The 26,635-nt window shown below is 48.0% G+C and overlaps 1 protein-coding gene across 2 annotated transcripts in view; it reads left to right on the forward strand.

Moving 5' to 3' along the window:
• The window catches only part of LPIN2 (lipin 2), a 324,290-nt gene that overhangs the window by 252,319 nt on the left and 45,336 nt on the right, over positions 1-26,635 (forward strand). For both annotated transcript variants that reach the window (XM_063923550.1, XM_063923549.1), the window contains 3 exons: positions 9,245-9,314; positions 9,409-9,498; positions 9,709-9,785. In XM_063923550.1, the coding sequence (XP_063779620.1) occupies positions 9,245-9,314; positions 9,409-9,498; positions 9,709-9,785 (237 nt within the window). The remainder of the gene's footprint in view (positions 1-9,244; positions 9,315-9,408; positions 9,499-9,708; positions 9,786-26,635) is intronic.

Below are 26,635 nucleotides of genomic sequence, written 5' to 3' on the forward strand. Positions count from 1 at the left end.
TCACGAAGGTGATGGCGGAGATGATGCTCCAACTCCAGGTCCAGGGGGTCAATGTTGTCCCTTACCTGGACGATCTTCTGATAAAAGCAAGATCTAGAGAGCTTCTATTGCTCCATGTCGACCACACTATCCAACTTCTGTCACGCCATGTGTGCATTCTCAATCTACAGAAACCTGGAGCCAACTCAACGGCTCCTGTTCCTGGGGATGTTGTTGGATACAGTGGCCCAGAAGGAGTTCCTCCAGGAAGACAAAGCGAGACAACTTCAGGAGATGGTCCGCATGGTGCTCTGACCTACTCGAGTATCCATCCATCTTTGCATCAGATTGTTGGGGAAGATGGTCGCCTCATACGAGGCGATCTAATATGGGAGGTTCCATGCCAGAGCATTTCAATTGGATCTCCTGAGCAAGTGGTCCGGATCATATCTACAGATGCACCGGATGATTCGGCTGTCACCTCAGGCCTGGATTTCCCTCCTGTGGTGGCTGCAGTCCCCCAACCTAATGGAAGGCCAGAGTTTCGAGCTTTAGGATTGGAACCTCCTCACGACGGATGCGAGTCTGCGAGGATGGGGTGCTGTCACCCAAGGTGCAATCAACATTCTGGAACTTCTGGCGATCTACAATGCTCTGCATCAGGCCTCTCCTCTGCTCACGGATCACGCGATTCAAGTTCAGTCGGACAACGCAACAGCAGTGGCGTACATCAGTCGGCAAGGAGGGACAAAAAGCAGAGCCTGCATGCGAGAGGTGTCAAAGATACTCCTCAGGGTGGAAAGAAATGCAAGAGCAACGTCGGCAATCTTCATACCGGGTGTGGACAACTGGGAAACGGACTTCCCGAGTCGTCACGGTCTCCACACGGGAGAGTGGGGTCTCCACCATCAGGTGTTCCAACAGATCATCCACTGGTGGGGCTGCCCGCAGATAGACATGATGGCTTCTCGTCTCAACAAGAAGCTTCACTGGTACTGCTCACGAACCAGGGACCCTCAGGCGAGGGCAGTGAATGCACTGACGTCGCCTTGGCTTTACCGGCTGGTCTACCTGTTTCCTCTGATTCCGTTGCTCCCAAGGGTACTCAAGCGAATCAGAAATTAAGGAGTCCAGGCAATTCTGATTGCCGCGGATTGGCCTCAGGGGGCGTGGTACGCGGATCTTCTGGACATGTCCATCGAAGACCATTGGCCTTTACCACTAAGAAGCGATCTTCTTCAACAAGGAACGTTTGTCTACCCGGACTTATGGCAACTTCGTTTGATGGCATGGAGGTTGAGCAGAAATCCTAGCTCATAAAGGCCTTTCCAAAAAGGTTATTGCTACCATGGTTAAGGCCAGGAAACCTGTGACGTCAAAACACTATCATCATGTCTGGAGAAGATATGTCTCTTGGTGCGAGGAACGCACGTATACGCCTGCAGAGTTCCACTTGGGACGTTTCTTGCGTTTCTTGCAGGCTGCTGTGGATAAGGGCTTGCGTGAGGATTCCATTAAGGTCCAGATTTAAGCTCTCTCCATTTTTTCCAGAGGAAATTGGCACTGTTGGCAGAAGTTCAGACCTTTTTGCAAGGGGTACTCCACATACAACCTCCTTTTGTGCCGCCTACGGCACCCTGGGATTTGAATGTTGTGTTGGAAATTCTACAGTCCTCCTGGTTTGAGCCTCGGATGACGGTAGAAGATAAGTACCTCACGTGGAAGACAGTGATGTTACTGGCCCTGGCTTCGGCTAGATGTGTCTCAGAATTGGAGTCTTATTGTGTAAGAGCCCATACTTGGTCTTTTACGAGGACAGAGCGGAGCTCAGGACTAGACAGCAGTTCCTGCCGTAGGTTGTCTCTGCGTTTCACCTGAATCAACCTATTGTGGTTCCATCCAGTTCTGACACTTCTGTTCCTCCGGAGGCATTGGATGCTGTGCGAGCCTTGATGATCTATGTCAAGTAAACGGCTCTAATCAGAAAGACGAAGTCCTTGTTCGTGCTCTATGATGCACAGAAAAAGTGTTGTCCTGCTGCAAAGCCGTCCTGTTACTAACTCTCTGAAGGCCCACTCTACAAGAGCTGTAGGCTCTTCCTGGGCGGCTGCCTGTGGATTCTCGGCCTTGCAACTGTGCCGAGCTGCTACCTGGTCGGGGAAGAACACTTTTGTAAAGTTCTACAAGTTTGATACCCTGGCCAAAGAGGATACCCAGTGTGGGCAGGCGGTGCTGCAGAAGTCTCTGCACATTCCCTCCCGTTCTGGAAGCTTTGGGACATCCCCATCGTACTAAGTCTCCCCAATATCCCTTATGGATGCTAGAGAAAATAGGATTTTAATTGCCTACCGGTAAATCCTTTTCTCGTAGTCCATAAGGGATAATGGGTGCCCGCCTCAGTGCGTTGACTTTTCTGCAGGTTCACTGTTATATGGTTACCTGTTCAGCTGTTGCTGTTATTGTTACCAGCCGTTGCTGGTTGTTATATGTTCGTGGTGTGCTGGTATTAAATCTCACCACTCTTTGTTATCATGTTCCTTCTCTCATATATGTCCTTTCTCTTTCGGACACTGTTTTACCTATAACTGCCTATGGGAGGGGGCATAGAGGGGAGGAGCCAGCACACCCAGTGAAGAAATTTAAAGTGCTCCCGCTCCTTTGGACCCCGACTATACCCCCATCGTACTAAGTCTCCCTAATATCCCTTATGGACTATGAGAAAAGGATTTACCGGTAGGTAATTTAAAATCCATTTTAAACAATGTCCTTTATATTATTTGGAATCAAAAAATTTCTCTTATGTATACATTGTCCACATAAACATAATATAGTTAAGAAAATATAAATATCAAACAAGAACATGATTCAAAAGATAAATGATCCATTTTATTGAACAGGGAAACCTGAAAGAACATGATTCATATTTATTGTAAGGACCCTCCTTCTTAAATAATTACAAACTTAATGCTACACTTTTTGACTACTATGGTTATTCCAAAGAATTTTCGAAGCATACCTTCATATATACTTGTGTACATGGCTCCTATTTTCCTGTAGAAGTAAGCTTGTGAGTAGTAAGCTAAGCACTGTTAATGTCCAGTCTAGGGGGCATTCAATTAGCGGGGATTACCACTGTGTCCGAGTACCTGCAGTTTGACTGAACTGTACAGTCCACAGAAAAAAATGAAAAACCAATTCATGCACGAGATTAAAATTGATTTCACAGTTTATGCAGATTCAGTGGGTTTCCATGCCTGAATCCCTTTTTTTTTTTTTTTTATTATTTTTTGTTTTTATTATTATTTCTTTAGGCATGGAAGAAAGGCTAGTTAATTGAATAGCCTTTACCAGCGTCACAGTATTTTTTTTCTGGCAATTAGGCATGGGGTAAACTCAGCGGCTAATTGAATTCCCCCCTTAATCCTATTGTAAAGTTCTGCAGAGTATGCTGCTGCTACGGTATAAGAATAGATTGTTAATATTTGCTTTGCAAGCACCAGTGTATTGCAGTATGCAAATATATTTTATTAGATAACCTTTTTTCTCTGACGTCTGGGAACTCCGAAAGGACCATGGGGAATAGCGGCTCTGCAGGAGACTGGGCACAAAAGTAAAAGCTTTAGGACTACCTGGTGTGCACTGGCTCCTCCCCCTATGACCCTCCTCCAAGCCTCAGTTAGATTTTTGTGCCCGAACGAGAAGGGTGCACACTAGGTGGCTCTCCTGAGCTGCTTAGTGAAAAAGTTTAAGTATAGGTTTTTTATTTTCAGTGAATCCTGCTGGCAACAGGTTCACTGCACCGAGGGACTAAGGGGAGAAGAAGCGAACTCACCTGCGTGCAGAGTGGATTGGGCTTCTTAGGCTACTGGACATTAGCTCCAGAGAGACGATCACAGGCCCAGCCATGGATGGGTCCCAGAGCCGCGCCGCCGGCCCCCTTACATAGCCAGAAGACAGAAGAGGTCCGGGAAATCGGCGGCAGAAGACGTCCTGTCTTCAATAAGGTAGCGCACAGCACCGCAGCTGTGCGCCATTGCTGTCAGCACACTTCACACTCCGGTCACTGAGGGTGCAGGGCGCTGGGGGGGGGCGCCCTGAGACGCAATAAAAACACCTTAGATGGCAAAAAATACATCACATATAGCTCCTGGGCTATATGGATGCATTTAACCCCTGCCAGTTTTTTCCTTAAAAAAGCGGGAGAAAGGCCGCCGAGAAGGGGGCGGAGCCTATCTCCTCAGCACACAAGCGCCATTTTCCCTCACAGCTCCGCTGGAAGGACGTCTCCCTGACTCTCCCCTGCAGTCCTGCACTACAGAAACAGGGTAAAACAAGAGAGGGGGGGCACTAATTTGGCAGATAAATCTATACAGCAGCTATATATGGGAAAAACACTTATATAAGGTTATCCCTGTATATATATAGCGCTCTGGTGTGTGCTGGCAAACTCTCCCTCTGTCTCCCCAAAGGGCTAGTGGGGTCCTGTCCTCTATCAGAGCATTCCCTGTGTGTGTGCTGTGTGTCGGTACGTTGTGTCGACATGTATGAGGAGGAAAATGGTATGGAGGCGGAGCAATTGCCTGTAATAGTGATGTCACCCCCTAGGGAGTCGACACCTGACTGGATGGTCTTATGGAAGGAATTACGTGATAGCGTCAGCACTTTACAAAAGACTGTTGACGACATGAGACAGCCGGCAAATCAGTTATTACCTGTACAGGCGTCTTAAACACCGTCAGGGGCTCTAAAGCGCCCGTTACCTCAGATGGTCGACACAGACCCAGACACGGACACTGACTCCAGTGTCGACGGTGAGGAAACAAACGTATTTTCCAGTAGGGCCACACGTTACATGATCACGGCAATGAAGGAGGTTTTGAACATTTCTGATACTACAAGTACCACAAAAAAGGGTATTATGTGGGGTGTGAAAAAACTACCCGTAGTTTTTCCTGAATCAGATGAATTAAATGAGGTGTGTGATGAAGCGTGGGTTTCCCCCGATAAAAAACTGCTAATTTCTAAAAAATTATTGGCATTATACCCTTTCCCGCCAGAGGTTAGGGCGCGTTGGGAAACACCCCCTAGGGTAGATAAGGCGCTCACACGCTTATCAAAACAAGTGGCGTTACCGTCTCCTGATACGGCCGCCCTCAAGGAACCAGCTGATAGGAAGCTGGAAAATATCCTAAAAAGTATATACACACATACTGGTATTATACTGCGACCAGCAATCGCCTCAGCCTGGATGTGCAGTGCTGGGGTGGCTTGGTCGGATTCCCTGACTGAAAATATTGATACCCTGGACAGGGACAGTATATTATTGACTATAGAGCATTTAAAGGATGCATTTCTATATATGCGAGATGCACAGAGGGATATTTGCACTCTGGCATCAAGAGTAAGTGTGCTGTCCATTTCTGCCAGAAGAGGGTTATGGACGCGACAGTGGTCAGGTGATGCGGATTCCAAACGGCATATGGAAGTATTGCCGTATAAAGGGGAGGAGTTATTTGGGGTCGGTCTATCGGACCTGGTGGCCACGGCAACGGCAGGGAAATCCACCTTTTTACCCCAGGTCACCTCTCAGCAGAAAAAGACACCGTCTTTTCAGGCTCAGTCCTTTCGTCCCCATAAGGGCAAGCGGGCAAAAGGCCACTCATATCTGCCCCGGGGCAGAGGAAGGGGAAAAAGACTGCAGCAGGCAGCCTCTTCCCAGGAACAGAAGCCCTCTCCCGCTTCTGCCAAGTCCTCAGCATGACGCTGGGGCCTTACAAGCGGACTCAGGCACGGTGGGGGCCCGTCTCAAGAATTTCAGCGCGCAGTGGGCTCACTCGCAAGTGGACCCCTGGATCCTGCAGGTAGTATCTCATGGGTACAAATTGGAATTCGAGACGTCTCCCCCTCGCCGGTTCCTGAAGTCTGCTTTACCAACGTCTCCCTCCGACAGGGAGGCGGTATTGGAAGCCATTCACAAGCTGTATTCCCAGCAGGTGATAATCAAGGTACCCCTCCTACAACAGGGAAAGGGGTATTATTCCACGCTGTTTGTGGTACCGAAGCCGGACGGCTCGGTAAGACCTATTTTAAATCTGAAATCCTTGAACACTTACAGACAAAGGTTCAAATTCAAGATGGAGTCACTCAGAGCAGTGATAGCGAACCTGGAAGAAGGAGACTATATGGTGTCCCTGGACATCAAGGATGCTTACCTCCATGTCCCAATTTGCCCTTCTCACCAAGGGTACCTCAGGTTTGTGGTACAGAACTGTCACTATCAGTTTCAGACGCTGCCGTTTGGATTGTCCACGGCACCCCGGGTCTTTACCAAGGTAATGGCCGAAATGATGATTCTTCTTCGAAGAAAAGGCGTCTTAATTATCCCTTACTTGGACGATCTCCTGATAAGGGCAAGGTCCAGGGAACAGTTAGAGGTCGGAGTAGCACTATCTCAAGTAGTACTACGACAGCACGGGTGGATTCTAAATATTCCAAAATCGCAGCTGATTCCGACGACACGTCTGCTGTTCCTAGGGATGATTCTGGACACAGTCCAGAAAAAGGTGTTTCTCCCGGAGGAGAAAGCAAGGGAGTTATCCGAGCTAGTCAGGAACCTCCTAAAACCAGGCCAAGTGTCAGTGCATCAATGCACAAGGGTCCTGGGAAAAATGGTGGCTTCTTACGAAGCGATTCCATTCGGCAGATTCCACGCAAGAACTTTTCAGTGGGATCTGCTGGACAAATGGTTCGGATCGCATCTTCAGATGCATCAGCGGATAACCCTGTCTCCAAGGACAAGGGTGTCTCTCCTGTGGTGGTTGCAGAGTGCTCATCTTCTAGAGGGCCGCAGATTCGGCATTCAGGACTGGGTCCTGGTGACCACGGATGCCAGCCTGAGAGGCTGGGGAGCAGTCACACAGGGAAGAAATTTCCAGGGCTTGTGGTCAAGCATGGAAACGTCATTTCACATAAATATCCTGGAGCTAAGGGCCATTTACAATGCCCTAAGTCAAGCAAGGCCTCTGCTTCAGGGTCAGCCGGTGTTGATCCAGTCGGACAACATCACGGCAGTCGCCCACGTAAACAGACAGGGCGGCACAAGAAGCAGGAGGGCAATGACGGAAGTTGCAAGGATTCTTCGCTGGGCGGAAAATCATGTGATAGCACTGTCAGCAGTGTTCATTCCGGGAGTGGACAACTGGGAAGCAGACTTCCTCAGCAGACACGACCTCCACCCGGGGGAGTGGGGACTTCACCCAGAAGTCTTCCACATGATTGTGAACCGTTGGGAAAAACCAAAGGTGGACATGATGGCGTCCCGCCTCAACAAAAAACTAGACAGATATTGCGCCAGGTCAAGGGACCCTCAGGCAATAGCTGTGGACGCTCTGGTAACACCGTGGGTGTACCAGTCAGTGTATGTGTTCCCTCCTCTGCCTCTCATACCCAAGGTACTGAGAATCATAAGAAGGAGAGGAGTAAGGACTATACTGGTGGCTCCGGATTGGCCAAGAAGGACTTGGTACCCGGAACTTCAAGAGATGCTCACGGAGGACCCGTGGCCTCTACCTCTAAGAAAGGACCTGCTCCAGCAGGGACCCTGTCTGTTCCAAGACTTACCGCGGCTGCGTTTGACGGCATGGCGGTTGAACGCCGGATCCTGAAGGAAAAAGGCATTCCGGATGAAGTCATCCCTACCCTGATCAAAGCCAGGAAGGATGTAACTGTGCAACATTATCACCGTATTTGGCGTAAATATGTTGCGTGGTGTGAGGCCAGGAAGGCCCCTACAGAGGAATTTCAACTGGGTCGTTTCCTGCATTTCCTGCAAACAGGACTGTCTATGGGCCTAAAATTAGGGTCCATTAAGGTTCAAATTTCGGCCCTGTCGATTTTCTTCCAGAAAGAACTAGCTTCAGTTCCTGAAGTTCAGACGTTTGTCAAGGGGGTACTGCATATACAGCCTCCTTTTGTGCCTCCAGTGGCACCTTGGGATCTCAATGTAGTTTTGGGGTTCCTAAAATCACATTGGTTTGAACCACTCACCACTGTGGACTTAAAATATCTCACATGGAAAGTGGTAATGCTGTTAGCCCTGGCTTCAGCCAGGCGTGTCTCAGAATTGGCGGCTTTATCCTATAAAAGCCCTTACCTAATTTTTCATACGGACAGGGCAGAATTGAGGACTCGTCCTCAATTTCTCCCTAAGGTGGTTTCAGCGTTTCACTTAAACCAGCCTATTGTGGTACCTGCGGCTACTAGGGACTTGGAGGACTCCAAGTTGCTGGACGTAGTCAGGGCCCTGAAAATATATGTTTCCAGGACGGCTGGAGTCAGAAAATCTGACTCGCTGTTTATCCTGTATGCACCCAACAAGCTGGGTGCTCCTGCTTCTAAGCAGACTATTGCTCGTTGGATTTGTAGTACAATTCAGCTTGCACATTCTGTGGCAGGCCTGCCACAGCCAAAATCTGTAAAAGCCCATTCCACAAGGAAAGTGGGCTCATCTTGGGCGGCTGCCCGAGGGGTCTCGGCTTTACAACTTTGCCGAGCAGCTACTTGGTCAGGGGCAAACACGTTTGCTAAAATTCTACAAATTTGATACCCTGGCTGAGGAGGACCTTGAGTTCTCTCATTCGGTGTTGCAGAGTCATCCGCACTCTCCCGCCCGTTTGGGAGCTTTGGTATAATCCCCATGGTCCTTTCGGAGTTCCCAGCATCCACTAGGACGTCAGAGAAAATAAGAATTTACTTACCGATAATTCTATTTCTCATAGTCCGTAGTGGATGCTGGGCGCCCATCCCAAGTGCGGATTGTCTGCAATACTTGTACATAGTTATTGTTACAAAAATCGGGTTATTATTGTTGTGAGCCATCTTTTCAGAGGCTCCTCTGTTATCATGCTGTTAACTGGGTTCAGATCACAAGTTGTACGGTGTGATTGGTGTGGCTGGTATGAGTCTTACCCGGGATTTATAATCCTTCCTTATTGTGTACGCTCGTCCGGGCACAGTATCCTAACTGAGGCTTGGAGGAGGGTCATAGGGGGAGGAGCCAGTGCACACCAGGTAGTCCTAAAGCTTTTACTTTTGTGCCCAGTCTCCTGCGGAGCCGCTATTCCCCATGGTCCTTTCGGAGTTCCCAGCATCCACTACGGACTATGAGAAATAGAATTATCGGTAAGTAAATTCTTATTTTTACCTTTAGCAATTTTAATGGCTGTGTTTTATGTTATGATAAACTTACTGAGCATTTGTTGTCTAGGTACTATAACTGGGTGCTGGCAGCTCCTATGATCCTAAGTCTACAAGTGTTTCATAAGAGTTTACCGAAGGTTTGTGTTGTGCTTACCTATATCTACACCTGACCTCAAGCACGTTCATTTGTGCAGTACGTTTTCAGCATTCTATGTATTAATTGTTCTACAGAATACCATTGAATCATGGGTAAAGGAAAAGATGCCAAAGCAATCCAGGAGGTGGTGGTTCTGGCGCAAGAGAGAAAGCATGGTCAAACAGGTAAACGTGCATGCCAACATGTAGATGTTATGGTTTGCACTGACATAATTCTATAGCATACCCAGCATGCTCTGCACCATATTGCACACAAATGTTAGCCAAATGTTCGGAAGTAACGAGAATACTTAATCTGTTAACAGTGACAATTTTTGCAGATAATGGTAAGGTTATTTTTTGGAAAACTTTTTTTTTTTTTTTGTCTTTTTAAAGGCAGACACAAAGGAGAATCAACTGAATTCAGACGTGACCAGCGAGCAAGTAGAATCAAAGGAGCCACCAAAAATCCGGTATCTTTCCTACTGTTTCATTTTACACGACACTACCCTGCAAATACCAGTAGATTATGAAAATACACAAATATATTGCTCTTTAAATCCATCTATACGGTACTTTCCCTCCATCTAAAGTACTGCATGTGTGTGTTTTTTTAATTATATACTCTTGTTATATACAGTACATACTGTATATTTTGTCTTTACTAGCCATTTTAGGCAACAAGTGGCTGCTATAGGATTGCAGAGACATACCCCAATAATCCATCATTATATTATGTGTGTTTTGTCTTCCCCTTGAGCTTTGTTATGAGAGTTTTTTTCCTGCTTTTGGACCTTTCCTCTGAAATATTCCAGAGCGGAGTTCAAAGGCAAGTTCAGGAGGTGGTGACGTGATTTACTTAATGGCCATGGGTCTTGGTGACCAGATTCGCTTCTTGGCAATGGGTCGTGGTGATGCGATTTACTTCATGGCTTCCTGGCCATGTTCCCTAAGTGTAACCTCACTATTTGCATAGTCGTGTAACAGGGTCTTGATGATGCAATTTCCCAGTTAAGTTTGCAGAATGACAGGGTTCTGGCTCCACAAAATTCAGGAGTCTGATTGAGTAGGTCTATATTCTGACTGGTAGGTCTGCTTCTAGAATGCTTAATAATAGCTCCCTTTTGTTTTATCTAGGTTGGTTATATTTTATAAAGTATATGTTTTATAGTGAGATAATCATGTCATTCTCATTGCTCCCTCTTTCCTCAGGGTTGCTTATACTTTATGAAGTATAACGTATAATGATAGAATTATGTAATCCAAACCCCAGTTTATCATTTCCTGCTCTTGATCTATTAATACGGTAAAGCTGTGTGAATAGGACGTTTTATTAGGCATGCTTCACGAGAACTTATGATTTACTGAATAGACCTTTAGACATGACAAAGAAAGCAAACCGTCTGGACACAGCTATTCTTCATTGCCCTGTTTGGAGCGATGCAAATATAGGCTGTCGCGGAAAGAGTATAATTGGCTATTATGATTCATAAGCTCATACATAACCTCATGCCTGGCTGTCTTCCATGCACCTGAGAAGATGTAAACAGTAAATGAATGTTCGCACTTTCTGTATACACCTGCTTTGTGTTACCGCTTGGCATATTGCTTACTGCCATGTAGGGTGAATGCTTGTTTCTCTGTGAGCCTGTGGCCATACAAGACTACTTGTATTAAAAAAAGAAATAAAACAGACTATTCCATCTATCCTCACACCCAATTTGTAGTATGGTTCTTTAGTCTGAAACCGTTACTAGTCATCTGCCCCAGCTGTGCATTTATTGTAGCAGTCTGTACTGGCACAGCCATTTGTTGTACTGTGCGAAAAGTGCGACACGATAGAAGTGGATCTTGGTAATCATTTTCTTAATAGCAAACTAATGTTTCCTTTACATGCATGTTTTTACCAAGATTATATGTTTTGCTGCACATTGGCGTGTAGATATACTGTGAGGTTGAATAATTGGTCGCCATATATACAACACAACAAAATACCCTAGGCTGAGATATAATACAGCAAGGACCTCATTTGGGCTCATACCCAACACTACGTTTTGGTGTAACTAGCAGTCACAACTAGAAAACCCCCAGGCGTTGCAGCGCAATGTGTTCAGTTACCACAAAGTCAGATTGAATATGGTTTCAAGTCATGTCAGAGGGGCTTGAAACCCTAGTCACACCGCTGGCTGGACCCGGCTTAGAAGTGAGTCTTCCCTCTGCCGGCGATTGGAGATGACATAATCTCCAAACACCAGTGAGCTGGCTTTCCACAGGCTTTCAGAATGACCCGGGTCACCCGTTTACACTGCATGCTACCCAGGTCCTTCCTGGGTTTCAACCCTGATAGGTACCAGGGCCAGATTCCCAGGTAACTGGACCCAGGTTATTTTTCAGAGATCCTTTTACAACAAACATTGACCCGGGTTGGCCCGACAATATCCCAGTTTATACAGTATGTTTGGTGTAAAAGGGTTCTAACTTCTAAGATCATGTTTCTTGCTATCAACTGTGACATATTCTTGATGAATTATCCGCCTGGAGTTAAATCTCCATGTTAGGATGCACTTTACCCTCTTAGAAAGTTATCTAGACCAAAGAGACACGTCAGGATTTTAATATACTTCAGACAATACTGATTGTCAGTGTGAGTTGACTACGTTCTGACCAAGATCCTGCGCCATACAGAGAAGCTGGGCATTGCATCACATTGAGTCCTTATTAGTGATTACACAGCCCGGATACAAGAAGCATATACAGGTGGTTATCTACCTCCTAACGTGAATATTTCACTTAAGGAGGCTTCCAACAAGAAACGTATGGGGGGATGTGGATGCTCTCATACTGTAAATGTAATTTACAATGAGCAGAACTGCGGAGCTTAGCGCATGGTAACATCCTCAAACATACAAAGTGACTACATGTAATTTAGAAGATGTGCACAATGTAAAAGTAACTTCACAGTCCAACCGCTTACTACTTAGTACCTACTCTTTTGTTTTGCCAAAATTATGGCTTAAATTGATGGGACAGTGAATTATGGCTTAAATTGATGGGACAGTAGAACTCTCCTTTTTTCTGTCTGTCACAAAACTAGGTGCACACATTGGGGCATATTTACTAAGGTCCCGATTTTGACCGAGATGGTGTTTTTTCTTCAAAGTGTCATCTCGGGAATTTACTAAACTCAAATCTCGGCAGTGATGAGGGCATTCGTATTTTTTTGGAAGTCAAAGAAGAAAAATACGAATGAATACACCATCGGTCAAATACGACTGTTTTTTTATACAACTCAGTAATTTACTAAAAAGTGTATTTCACGAACACTGCCGGCAATAGCCAAACACTGCCGTGAAAAAATACAAATCGTAAAAAAAAGCAAATTTAAAACAGACCTGCTTTTTTTTACAGTGTTCTGATAGGCATGCACGGATCTATGAGATCCGTGCATGTTTATCAGTGGGAAGGGGTGGGAAAGTGTTAGATTTTCTGGAAAAAAAATGCGTGGGGTCCCCCCTCCTAAGCAAAACCAGCCTCGGGCTCTTTGAGCCGGACCTGGTTGAAAAAATATGGGGGGGGGGAAATGTCAGGGGTTCCCCCATAGTTAATCAACCAGCATCGGGCTCTGCGCCTGGTCCTGGTTCCAAAAATACGGGGGACAAAGAGCGTAGGGGTCCCCCGTATTTTTGAAACCAGCACCGGGCTCCACTAGCCAGGTACATAATGCCACAGCCGGGGGACACTTTTATCTAGGTCCCTGCGGCCCTGGCATTACATACCCAACTAGTCACCCCTGGCCGGGGTACCCTGGAGGAGTGAGAACCCCTTAAATCAAGGGGTGTCCCCCCCCCTCCAGCCACCCAAGGGCCAGGGGTGAAGCCCGAGGCTGTCCCCCCCATCCAAGGGCGGCAGATGGGGGGCCGATAGCCTTTTGAAAAAAATGTGAATATTGTTTTTAGTAGCAGTACTACAAGTCCCAGCAAGCCTCCCCCGCAAGCTGGTACTTGGAGAACCACAAGTACCAGCATGCGGTGGAAAACCGGGCCCGCTGGTACCTGTAGTACTACTACTATAAAAATACCCCCCAAAAAACAGTACACACACACCGTGACAGTATAAGTTTATTACATACAGGCACACCTCCAAACATACATACTTACCTATGTTCACACGAGGCTCGGTCCTCTTCTCCATGTAGAATCCTAGGGGTACCTGTGAAAAAAATTATACTCACATAATCCAGTGTACCTTCTGTTCTTTGTATAATCCACGTACTTGGCAAAACAAAAAAACGGAAACCCGACCACGCACTGAAAGGGGTCCCATGTTTACACATGGGACCCCTTTCCCCGACTGCCAGGACCCCGCCTGACTCCTGTCCAAGAGGGTCCCTTCAGCCAATCAGGGAGGGCCACGTCATGGCACTCTCCTGATTGGCTGTGTGCTCCTGTAGTGTCTGTCAGGCTGCACACGGCAGAGATACAATGTTGCGCCTATGCGCTCCATTGTATCCAATGGTGGGAACTTTGCGGTCAGCGGTGAGGTTACTTTCGGTCAACCGCTGACCGCAAAGTTCCCACCATTGGATACAATGGAGCGCATAGGCGCAACATTGTATCTCTGCCGTGTGCAGCCTGACAGACACTACAGGAGCACACAGCCAATCAAGAGAGTGCCACAACGTGGCCCTCCCTGATTGGCTGAAGGGACCCTCTTTGACAGTCGTCAGGGGGGGTCCTGGCAGTCGGGGAAAGGGGTCCCATGTGTAAACATGGGACCCCTTTCAGTGCGTGGTCGGGTTTCCGTTTTTTCTCTAACGTCCTAAGTGGATGCTGGGGACTCCGTCAGGACCATGGGGATTAGCGGCTCCGCAGGAGACAGGGCACAAAAATAAAGCTTTAGGATCAGGTGGTGTGCACTGGCTCCTCCCCCTATGACCCTCCTCCAAGCCTCAGTTAGGTTTTTGTGCCCGTCCGAGCAGGGTGCAATCTAGGTGGCTCTCCTAAAGAGCTGCTTAGAAAAAGTTTTTTAGGTTTTTTATTTTCAGTGAGTCCTGCTGGCAACAGGCTCACTGCATCGAGGGACTTAGGGGAGAGAATTTCAACTCACCTGCGTGCAGGATGGATTGGATTCTTAGGCTACTGGACACCATTAGCTCCAGAGGGAGTCGGAACACAGGTCTCACCCTGGGGTTCGTCCCGGAGCCGCGCCGCCGACCCCCCTTGCAGATGCCGAAGTTGAAGAGGTCCAGAGGTCCAGAAACAGGCGGCAGAAGACTTTCAGTCTTCATAAGGTAGCGCACAGCACTGCAGCTGTGCGCCATTGTTGTCAGCACACTTCATACCAGCGGTCACTGAGGGTGCAGGGCGCTGGGGGGGGCGCTCTGGGCAGCAATGTATTATACCTTTTTTATGGCTAAAATACATCACATATAGCCCTTGAGGCTATATGGATGTATTTAACCCCTGCCAGATCTCACAATCTCCGGGAGAAGAGCCCGCCGTTTTAGGGGGCGTGGCCTATTCTCCTCCGCACACGGCGCCATTTTCCTGCTCAGCTCTGCTGAGAAGAAGGCTCCCAGGCTCTCCCCTGCACTGCACTACAGAAACAGGGTTAAAACAGAGAGGGGGGGCACTTATTTGGCGATATGATTACATATGTGAAAATGCTATAAGGGAAAACACTTGTATAAGGGGTTGTCCCTGTATAATTATAGCGTTTTTGGTGTGTGCTGGCAAACTCTCCCTCTGTCTCCCCAAAGGGCTAGTGGGGTCCTGTCCTCTATCAGAGCATTCCCTGTGTGTGTGCTGTGTGTCGGTACGTGTGTGTCGACATGTAGGAGGACGATGTTGGTGAGGAGGCGGAGCAAATTGCCTGTATGGGTGATGTCACTCTCTAGGGAGTCGACACCGGAATGGATGGCTTATTTAGGAATTACGTGATAATGTCAACACGATGCAAGGTCGGTTGACGACATGAGACGGCCGGCAAACAAATTAGTACCTGTCCAGGCGTCTCAGACACCGTCAGGGGCTTGTAAAAACGCCCATTTACCTCAGTTGGTCGACACAGACACGGACACTGACTTCAGTGTCGACGGTGAAGAAACAAACGTATTTTCCTTTAGGGCCACACGTTACATGTTAAGGGCAATGAAGGAGGTGTTACATATTTCTGATACTACAAGTACCACAAATAAGGGTATTATGTAGGGTGGGAATAATCTACTTGTAGTTTTTCCTGAATCAGATAAATTAAAGTGTGTGATGATACGTGGGTTTCCTCCGATGGAAAATTATTGGAGGTATACCTTTTCCCGCCAGAAGTGAGGGCGAGTTGGGAAACACACCTTAGGGTGGATAAGGCGCTCACACGCTTATAAAAACAAGTGGCGTTACCGTCTCCAGATACGGCCGCCCTCAAGGAGCCAGCTGATAGGAAGCTGGAAAATATCCTAAGAAGTATATACACACATACTGGTGTTATAGTACGACCAGCAATCGCCTCAGCCTGGATGTGCAGCGCTGGGGGGGCTTGGTCGGATTTCCTGACTGAAAATATTGATACCCTTGACAGGAACAATATTTTATTGACTATAGAGCATTTTAAGGATGCATTTCTATATATGCGAGATGCGCAGAGGGGTATTTGCATTTTGGCATCAAGAGTAGATGTGATGTCCATATCTGCCAGACGATGTTTATAGACACGACAGTGGTCAGGTGATGCAGATTCCAGACGGCACATGGAAGTATTGCCGTATAAAGGGGCGGTCCATCGGACCTGGTGGCCATGGCAACAGCTGGAAAATCCACTTTTGTTACCCCAAGTCACATCTCAGCAGAAAAGGACACAGTCTTTTCAGTCTCAGTCCTTTCGTACCCATAAAGGCAGGCGGGCAAAAGGCCAGTCATATCTGCCCAGGGTTAGAGGAAAGGGAAGAAGACTGCAGCAGGCAGCCCATTCCCAGGAACAGAAGTCCTCCACAGCTTCTGCCAAGTCCGCAGTATGACGCTGGGGCCATACAAGCGGACTCGGGTGCGGTGGGGGGTCATCTCAAGAGTTTCAGCACGCAGTGGGCTCACTCGCAAGTGGACTCCTGGATCCTACACGTAGTATCCCAGGTGTACATTGGAAATTCGAGACGTCTTCCCCTCACAAGTTCCTGAAGTCTGCTTTACCAACGTCTCCCTCCGACAGGGAGGCAGTATTGGAAAAAAATTCACAGGCTGTATTCCCAGCACGTGATAATCAAAGTACCCCTCCTACAACAAGGGAAGGGGTATTATTCCACAATATATTGTGGTACTGAAGCCAAACGGCTCGGTGAGATAAAAAAGATTTGAACAATTACATACAAGGGTTCAAATCAAGATGGAGTCACTCAGAGCAGTGATAGCGAACCAGGACGATATGGTGTCACTGGATATCAGGGACGCTTACCTACAAGTCCAAATTTTGCCTTTCTCACCAAGGGTATCTCAGGTTCGTGGTACAGAACTGTCACTATCAGTTCAGACGCTGCCGTTTGGATTGTCCACGGCACCCCGGGTCTTTACCAAGGTAATGGCCGAAATGATGATTCTTCCTAAAAGAAATATGGACGCTTTCCTGATAAGGGCAAGGTCCAGAGAACAGTTGGCGGTCGGAGTAGCACTATCTCAAGTAGTTCTACGACAGCACGAGTGGATTCTAAATATTCCAAAATCGCAGCTTTTTCCGACGACACGTCTAATGTTCCTAGGGATGATTCTGGACACAGTCCAGAAAAGGATGTTTTCTCCCGGAGAAGAAAGCCAGGGAGTTATCCGAGCTAGTCAGGAACCTCCTAAAACCAGGAAAAGTATCAGTGCATCATTGCACAAAGGGTCCTGTGAAAAATGGTGGTTTCTTACAAAGCGATCCCATTCGGTAGATTTCACCTTTCAGTGGGATCTGCTGGGAAAATGGTAACTCCAAGGACAAGGGTGTTTCTTCTGCGGTGGCTGCAGAGTGCTCATCTATGAAAGGGCCGCAGATTCGGCATTCAGGACTGGGTCCTGGTGACCACGGATGCCAGCCTGAGTGGCTGGGGAGCAGTCACACAAGGAAAAAATTTCCAGGGAGTGTGATCAAGTCTGGAGACTTCTCTCCACATAAATATACTGGAGCTAAGGCCAATTTACAAGGCTCTAAGCTTAGCAAGACCTCTGCTTCAAGGTCAGCCGGTATTGATCCAGTGGGACAACATCACGGCAGTCGCCCACGAAAACAGGGCGGCACAAGAAGCAGGAGGGAAATGGCAGAAACTGCAAGGATTCTTCGCTGGGCGAAAAATCATGTGATAACACTCTCAGCAGTGTTAATTCCGGGAGTGGAAAACTGGGAAGCAGACTTCCTCAGCATAACCTCCACCCGGGAGAGTGGGGACTTCAGCGGGAAGTCTTCCACATGATTGTAAACCGTTGGGAAAAACCAAAGGTGGACATGATGGCGTCCCGCCTGAACAAAAAACTAGACAGATATTGCGCCAGGTCAAGGGACCCTCAGGCAATAGCGGTGGACGCTCTGGTAACACTGTGGGTGTACCAGTCAGGGTATGTGTTCCCTCCTATGCATCTCATACCAAAAGTACTGAGAATCAAGGAGATGAGTAAGAACGATACTCGTGGTTCCGGATGGGTCAAGAAGGACTTGGTACCCGGAATTTCAAGAGATTCTCACGGAAGAACCGTGGCCTCTACCTTTAAGAAAGGACCTGCTCCAGCAGGGGCCTTGTCTGTTCCAAGACTTACCGCGGCTGCGTTTGACGGCATGGCAGTTGAAAGCCGGATCCTGAAAGGGCATTCCAGATGAAGTCATCCCTACCCTGGTCGAAGCCAGGAAGGATCTAACCGAAAAACATTTTCACCGCAATTGGCAAAAATATGTTGCGTGGTGTGAGGCCAAGAAGGTCCCTACAGAGGAATTCCAACTGGGTCGTTTCCTACATTTCCTGAAAACAGGACTGTCTATGGGCCTAAAATTAGGGTCCATTAAGGTTCAAATTTCGACCCTGTCAAATTTATTCCAGAAAGAACTGGCTTCAGTGCCTGAAGTTCAGACGTTTGTAAAAGGGGTACTGCATATACAGCCTCCTTTTGTGCCCCCAGTGGCACCTTGGGATCTCAATGTTGTTTTGAGTTTCCTAAAGTCACATTGGTTTGATCCACTCACCACTGTGGACTTAAATTATTTCACATGGAAGGTGAAGATTCTATTAGCCCTGGCTTCAGCCAGGCGTGTGTCAGAATGGCCGGCTTTATCATATAAAAGCCCTTAATTAATTTTTCATTCTGACAGGGCAGAATTGAGGACTCGTCCTCAATTTCTCCTTAAGGTGTTTTCTGTTTTTCACATGAACCAACCTATTGTGGTACCTGCGGCTACTAGGGACTTGGAGGACTCCAAGTTACTTGCCGTTGTCAGGGCCCTGAAAATATGTTTCCAGGACGACTGGAGTCAGAAAATCTGACTCGCTGTTTAGCCTGTATGCACCCAACAAGATGGGTGCTCCTGCTTCTAAACAGACGATTGCTCGCTGGATTTGTAGTACAATTCAGCTTGCTCATTCTGTGGCAGGCTTGCCACAGACAAAATCAGAAAAAGCCCATTCCACAAGGAAGTGGGCTCATCTTGGGCGACTGCCTGAGGGGTCTCGGCTTTACAACTTTGCTGAGCATTTACTTGGTCAGGGGCAAACACGTTTGCTAAATTCTACAAATTTGATACCCTGGCTGAGGAGGACATGGAGTCTCTCATTCGGTGCTGCAGGCTCATCCGCACTCTCCCGCCCGTTTGGGAGCTTTGGTATAATCCCCATGGTCCTGACGGAGTCCCCAGCATCCACTTAGGACGTTAGAGAAAATAAGAATTTACTTACCGATAATTCTATTTCTCGTAGTCCGTAGTGGATGCTGGGCGCCCATCCCAAGTGCGGATTGTCTGCAATACTTGTACATAGTTATTGTTACAAAAAAATCGGGTTGTTATTGTTGTGAGCCGTCTGTTCAGAGGCTCCTACGTTTTGTCATACTGTTAACTGGGTTCAGATCACAAGTTGTACGGTGTGATTGGTGTGGCTGGTATGAGTCTTACCCGGGATTCAAGATCCTTCCTTATTGTGTACGCTCGTCCGGGCACAGTATCCTAACTGAGGCTTGGAGGAGGGTCATAGGGGGAGGAGCCAGTGCACACCACCTGATCCTAAAGCTTTATTTTTGTGCCCTGTCTCCTGCGGAGCCGCTAATCCCCATGGTCCTGACGGAGTCCCCAGCATCCACTACGGACTACGAGAAATAGAATTATCGGTAAGTAAATTCTTATTTTTTTGTTTTGCCAAGTACGTGGATTATACAAAGAACAGAAGGTACACTGGATTATGTGAGTATAATTTTTTTCACAGGTACCCCTAGGATTCTACATGGAGAAGAGGACCGAGCCTCGTGTGAACATAGGTAAGTATGTATGTTTGGAGGTGTGCATGTATGTAATAAACTAATACTGTCACGGTGTGTGTGTCCTGTTTTTTTGGGGGTATTTTTTTAGTAGTAGTACTACAGGTACCAGCGGGCCCGGTTTTCCACCGCATGCTGGTACTTGTGGTTCTCCAAGTACCAGCTTGCGGGGGAGGCTTGCTGGGACTTGTAGTACTGCTACTAAAAACAATATTCACATTTTTTTCAAAAGGCTATCGGCCCCCCATCTGCCGCCCTTGGATGGGGGGGACAGCCTCGGGCTTCACCCCTGGCCCTTGGGTGGCTGGAGGGGGGGACCCCTTGATTTAAGGGGTTCCCACTCCTCCAGGGTACCCGGCCAGGGGTGACTAGTTGGGTATGTAATGCCAGGGCCGCAGGGACCTAGATAAAAGTGTCCCCCGGCTGTGGCATTATGTACCTGGCTAGTGGAGCCCGGTGCTGGTTTCAAAAATACGGGGGACCCCTACACTTTTTGTCCCCCGTATTTTTGGAACCAGGACCAGGCGCAGAGCCCGGTGCTGGTTGATTAAATATGGGGGAACCCCTGACATTTTTCTCTGACGTCCTAGTGGATGCTGGGAACTCCGTAAGGACCAAGGGGAATAGACGGGCTCCGCAGGAGACTGGGCACTCTATAAGAAAGATTTGGTACTATCTGGTGTGCACTGGCTCCTCCCTCTATGCCCCTCCTCCAGACCTCAGTTAGATTTCTGTGCCCGGCCCGAGCTGGTTGCACACTAGGGGCTCTCCTGAGCTTCTAGAAAGAAAGTTTAAATTAGGTTTTTTATTTTACAGTGAGACCTGCTGGCAACAGGCTCACTGCATCGAGGGACTAAGGGGAGAAGAAGCGAACCTACCTGCTTGCAGCTAGCTTGGGCTTCTTAGGCTACTGGACACCATTAGCTCCAGAGGGATCGACCGCAGGACCCGTCCTTGGTGTTCGTTCCCGGAGCCGCGCCGCCGTCCCCCTTACAGAGCCAGAAGCATGAAGATGGTCCGGAAAATCGGCGGCAGAAGACTTCAGTCTTCACCAAGGTAGCGCACAGCACTGCAGCTGTGCGCCATTGCTCCTCATACACACTTCACACTCCGGTCACTGAGGGTGCAGGGCGCTGGGGGGGGGGGTGCCCTGAGCAGCAATAAAAACACCTTGGCTGGCAAAATAGCCACAATATATAGCCCCAGAGGCTATATATGTGGTAATTACCCCTGCCAGAATACAGAAAAAAGCGGGAGAAAAGTCCGCGAAAAAGGGGCGGAGCCATCTCCCTCAGCACACCGGCGCCATTTTCTCTTCACAGTGTAGCTGGAAGACAGCTCCCCAGGCTCTCCCCTGTAGTTTTCAGGCTCAAAGGATTAAAAAGAGAGGGGGGGCACTAAATTTAGGCGCAATATTGTTTATACAAGCAGCTATTGGGGAAAATTCACTCAGTGATAGTGTTTATCCCTACATTATATAGCGCTCCGGTGTGTGCTGGCATACTCTCTCTCTGTCTCCCCAAAGGGCTGTGTGGGGTCCTGTCCTCAGTCAGAGCATTCCCTGTGTGTGTGCGGTGTGTCGGTACGGCTGTGTCGACATGTTTGATGAGGAGGCTTATGTGGAGGCGGAGCAGATGCCGATAAATGAGATGTCGCCCCCTGTGGGCCGACACCAGAGTGGATGGATAGGTGGAAGGTATTAACCGACAGTGTCAACTCCTTACATAAAAGGCTGGATGACGTAACAGCTATGGGACAGCCGGCTTCTCAGCCCGCGCCTGCCCAGGCGTCTCAGGGGCTTAAAAACGCCCGCTCCCTCAGATGGCAGACACAGATGTCGACACGGAGTCTGACTCCAGTGTCGACGAGGTTGAGACATATACACAATCCACTAGGAACATCCGTTACATGATCCCGGCAATAAAAAATGTGTTACACATTTCTGACATTAACCCAAGTACCACTAAAAACAAAAAAGGGTTTTATGTGTGGGGAGAAAAAGCAGGCAGTGTTTTGTTCCCCCATCAAATGAGTGAATGAAGTGTGAAAAAGCGTGGGTTCCCCCGATAAGAAACTGGTAATTTCTAAAGAGTTACTGATGGCGTACCCTTTCCCGCCAGAGGATAAGTTACGCTGGGAGATATCCCCTAGGGTGGATAAGGCGCTCACACGTTTGTCAAAAAAGGTGGCACTGCCGTCTTAGGATACGGCCACTTTGAAGGTACCTGCTGATAAATAGCAGGAGGCTATCCTGAAGTCTGTATTTACACACTCAGGTACTAGACTGAGACCTGCAGATAGTGCTGCTGCAGCGTGGTCTGTAACCCTTTCAAACAGGGATACTATTTTGCGAACTTAAGACGTCGTCTTATATATGAGGGATGCACAGAGGGATATTTTGCCGGCTGGCATCCAGTATTATTGCAATGTCCATTCTGTCAGGAGGGTATTAGAGACCCGACACTGGACAGGTGATGCTGACTTTAAAAGGCACATAGAGCCTTATAAGCGTGAGGAATTGTTTGGGGATGGTCTCTGGGACCTCGTATCCACAGCAACAGCTGGGATGAAATTTTTTTACCTCAGGTTTCCTCACAGCCTAAGAAAAGCACTGTATTATCAGGTACAGTCCTTTCGGCTTCAGAAAAGCAAGCGGGTCAAAGGCGCTTCCTTTCTGCACAGAGAAGAGGGAAGAGGGAAAAAGCTGCACCAGTCAGCCAGTTCCCAGAATCAAAATTCTTCCCCCGCTTCCTCTGAGTCCACCGCATGACGCGGCGGCTCCACAGGCGTAGCCAGGTACGGTGGGGGGCCGCCTCAAAAATTTCAGCGATCAGTGGGCTCGCTCACAGGTGGATCCCTGGCTCCTTCAAGTAGTATCTCAGGGGTACAAGCTGGAATTCGAGGCGTCTCCCCCCCCCCCGCCGTTTCCTCAAATCTGCCTTGCCGACAACTCCCTCAGGCAGGGAGGCTGTGCTAGAGGCAATTCACAAGCTGTATTCCCAGCAGGTGATAGTCAAGGTGCCCCTACTTCAACAAGGACGGGGTTACTATTCCACACTGGTTGTGGTACCGAAACCGGACGGTTCGGTGAGACCCATTTTAAATTTGAAATCCTTAAACACATACATTAAAAAATTCAAGTTCAAGATGGAATCGCTCAGGGCGGTTATTGCAAGCCTGGAGGAGGGGGATTACATGGTATCCCTGGACATCAAGGATGCTTACCTACATGTCCCCATTTACCATCCTCATCAGGAGTACCTCAGATTTGTGGTACAGGATTGCCATTACCAATTCCAAACACTGCCGTTTGGACTGTCCACGGCACCGAGGGTCTTTACCAAGGTAATGGCAGAAATGATGATACTCCTTCGAAAAAAGGGAGTTTTAATTATCCCGTACTTGGATGATCTCCTTATAAAGGCGAGGTCCAAGGAGCAGTTGTTGGTCGGAGTAGCACTATCTCGGGAAGTGCTACAACAGCACGGATGGATTCTATACATTCCAAAGTCACAGCTGGTTCCTACCACACGCCTACTGTTCCTGGGGATGGTTCTGGACACAGAACAGAAAAAAGTGTTTCTCCTGCAGGAGAAAGCCAAGGAGCTGTCATCTCTAGTCAGAGACCTCCTGAAACCAAAACAGGTATCGGTGCATCACTGCACACGAGTCCTGGGAAAAATGGTAGCTTCTTACGAAGAAAAATTCCATTCGGCAGGTTCCATACAAGAACCTTTTACTGGGACCTCTTGAACAAGTGGTCGGGATCGCATCTTCAGATGCATCGGCTGATAACCCTGTCTCCAAGGACCAGGGTATCTCTACTGTGGTGGCTGCAGAGTGCTCATCTTCAAGAGGGCCGCAGATTCGGCATACAGGACTGGGTCCTGGTAACCACGGATGCCAGCCTTCGAGGCTGGGGGGCAGTCACACAGGGAAGAAACTTCCAAGGACTTTGGTCAAGTCAGGAGTCGTCCCTACACATAAATATTCTGGAACTGAGGGCCATTTACAATGCCCTAAGTCTGGCAAGGCCTCTGCTTCAAAACCAGCCGGTACTGATCCAATCAGACAACATCACGGCAGTCGCCCATGTAAACAGACAGGGCGGCACAAGAAGCAGGATGGCGATGGCAGAAGCCACAAGGATTCTCCGATGGGCGGAAAATCACGTCTTAGCACTGTCAGCAGTGTTCATTCCGGGAGTGGACAACTGGGAAGCAGACTTCCTCAGCAGACACGACCTCCACCCGGGAGAGTGGGGACTTCATCCAGAAGTCTTCCAACTGTTGGTAAACCGTTGGGAAAGGCCACAGGTGGACATGGCGTCCCGCCTAAACAAAAAACTAGATATTGCGCCAGGTCAAGGGACCCTCAGGCAATAGCTGTGGACGCTCTAGTGACACCGTGGGTGTACCAGTCGGTTTATGTATTCCCGCCTCTGCCTCTCATACCAAGGGTACTGAGAATAATAAGAAAACGAGGAGGAAGAACGATACTCGTGGTTCCGGATGGGCCAAGAAGAGCTTGGTACCCAGAACTTACAGAAATAATATCAGAGGACCCATGGCCTCTACGCTCAGACAGGATCTGCTACAGCAGGGGCCCTGTCTGTTCCAAGACTTACCGCGGCTGCGTTGGACGGCATGGCGGTTGAATTCCGGATCCTAAAGCAAAAGGGCATTCCGGAGGAAGTCATTCCTACGCTGATAAAAGCCAGGAAAGAAGTAACCGCAAACCATTATCACCGTATTTGGCGAAAATATGTTGCGTGGTGTGAGGCCAGGAAGCCCCCAACAGAGGAATTTCAGCTGGGTCGTTTTCTGCACTTCCTACAGTCGGGAGTGACTATGGGCCTAAAATTGGGTTCCATTAAGGTCCAGATTTCGGCTCTGTCGATTTTCTTCCAGAAAGAACTGGCTTCACTGCCTGAAGTTCAGACTTTTGTAAAGGGAGTGCTACATATTCAGCCCCCTTTTGTGCCTCCTGTGGCACCGTGGGATCTCAACGTGGTGTTGAGTTTCCTGAAATCACATTGGTTTGAGCCACTTAAAACTGTGGATCTGAAATATCTCACGTGGAAAGTGGTCATGTTATTGGCCTTGGCTTCGGCCAGGCGTGTGTCAGAATTGGCGGCTTTGTCATGTAAAAGCCCTTATCTGATTTTCCATATGGATAGGGCAGAATTGAGGACTCGTCCCCAGTTTCTCCCTAAGGTGGTATCAGCTTTTCACTTGAACCAACCTATTGTAGTGCCTGCGGCTACTAGGGACTTGGAAGATTCCAAGTTACTGGACGTAGTCAGGGCCTTAAAAAATTATATTTCCAGGACGGCTTGAGTCAGGAAAACTGACTCGCTTCTTATCCTGTAGGCACCCAACAAAATAGGTGCTCCTGCTTCTAAGCAGACTATTGCTCGCTGAATTTGTCAGCTGGAGCATTCTGCGGCTGGATTGCCGCATCCTAAATCAGTGAAAGCCCATTCCACGAGGAAGGTGGGCTCATCTTGGGCAGCTGCCCGAGGGGTCTCGGCTTTACAACTTTGCCGAGCTGCAACTTGGTCAGAGGCAAACACGTTTGCTAAATTCTACAAATTTGATACCCTGGCTGAGGAGGACCTTGAGTTCTCTCATTCGGTGCTGCAGAGTCATCCGCACTCTCCCGCCCGTTTGGGAGCTTTGGTATAATCCCCATGGTCCTTACGGAGTTCCCAGCATCCACTAGGACGTCAGAGAAAATAAGATTTTACTCACCGGTAAATCTATTTCTCGTAGTCCGTAGTGGATGCTGGGCGCCCATCCCAAGTGCGGATTGTCTGCAATACTTGTATATAGTTATTGCCTAACTAAAGGGTTATTGTTGAGCCATCTGTTGAGAGTCTCTGTTATATTTCATACTGTTAACTGGGTATAGTATCACGAGTTATACGGTGTGATTGGTGTGGCTGGTATGAGTCTTACCCGGGATTCAAAATCCTTCCTTATTGTGTCAGCTCTTCCGGGCACAGTATCCTAACTGAGGTCTGGAGGAGGGGCATAGAGGGAGGAGCCAGTGCACACCAGATAGTACCAAATCTTTCTTATAGAGTGCCCAGTCTCCTGCGGAGCCCGTCTATTCCCCATGGTCCTTACGGAGTTCCCAGCATCCTCTACGGACTACGAGAAATAGATTTACCGGTGAGTAAAATCTTATTTTTTCCCCATATTTTGTCAACCAGGACCGGCTCAAAGAGCCCGAGGCTGGTTTAGCTTAGGTGGGGGGGGACCCCACGCATTTTTTTTTAATGATTTGTAACAATGTTATTTTTAATACGAAAGGTGCACAATGAAGCCCTGCACGGATCTCACAGATCCGGCCGAGATTCATTGTGTTAATGTCGGCAGTGTTTTACTATTCACTCCCGTAAAACACTGCCAAAAAATACGAATGACATCGACATCGGAAAACACGAAAATGCAGAATACGACAGCTTAGTAAATTAGTCGTAATAAATTCAAAAAGTTGCAAATTTACACTTGCGATGTCATTCGTGTTTGAACTTTAACCTCATTCTGAAAAATACGAATTTTAGTAAATATACCCCATTATACCTGGGAAGTAGTCTTGTACCTACAAATGTGCAGGATTATTCACAAGTGCAGTATCTGATCAAATTGCAGTGTGCATTCTGTGTGCTTGGCAAGTGGCCTCCGCTTTGTGTGTATGCCTGTTTTACCATTTTTCTCTACATTTAAGCTGCTGCTTATTTCCTAAGGAAATCCAGAAATTCCTGATAGTACACATGGGAACAGCAGTGTTGTTCTACTCAGTTTGCACTAAATGTTGCATGAAATAGCTGTAGAGCTCTCCAG

The sequence above is a fragment of the Pseudophryne corroboree genome, chromosome 5, assembly GCF_028390025.1.
Source record: "Pseudophryne corroboree isolate aPseCor3 chromosome 5, aPseCor3.hap2, whole genome shotgun sequence".
Classification (NCBI taxonomy): Eukaryota; Metazoa; Chordata; class Amphibia; order Anura; family Myobatrachidae; genus Pseudophryne; species Pseudophryne corroboree.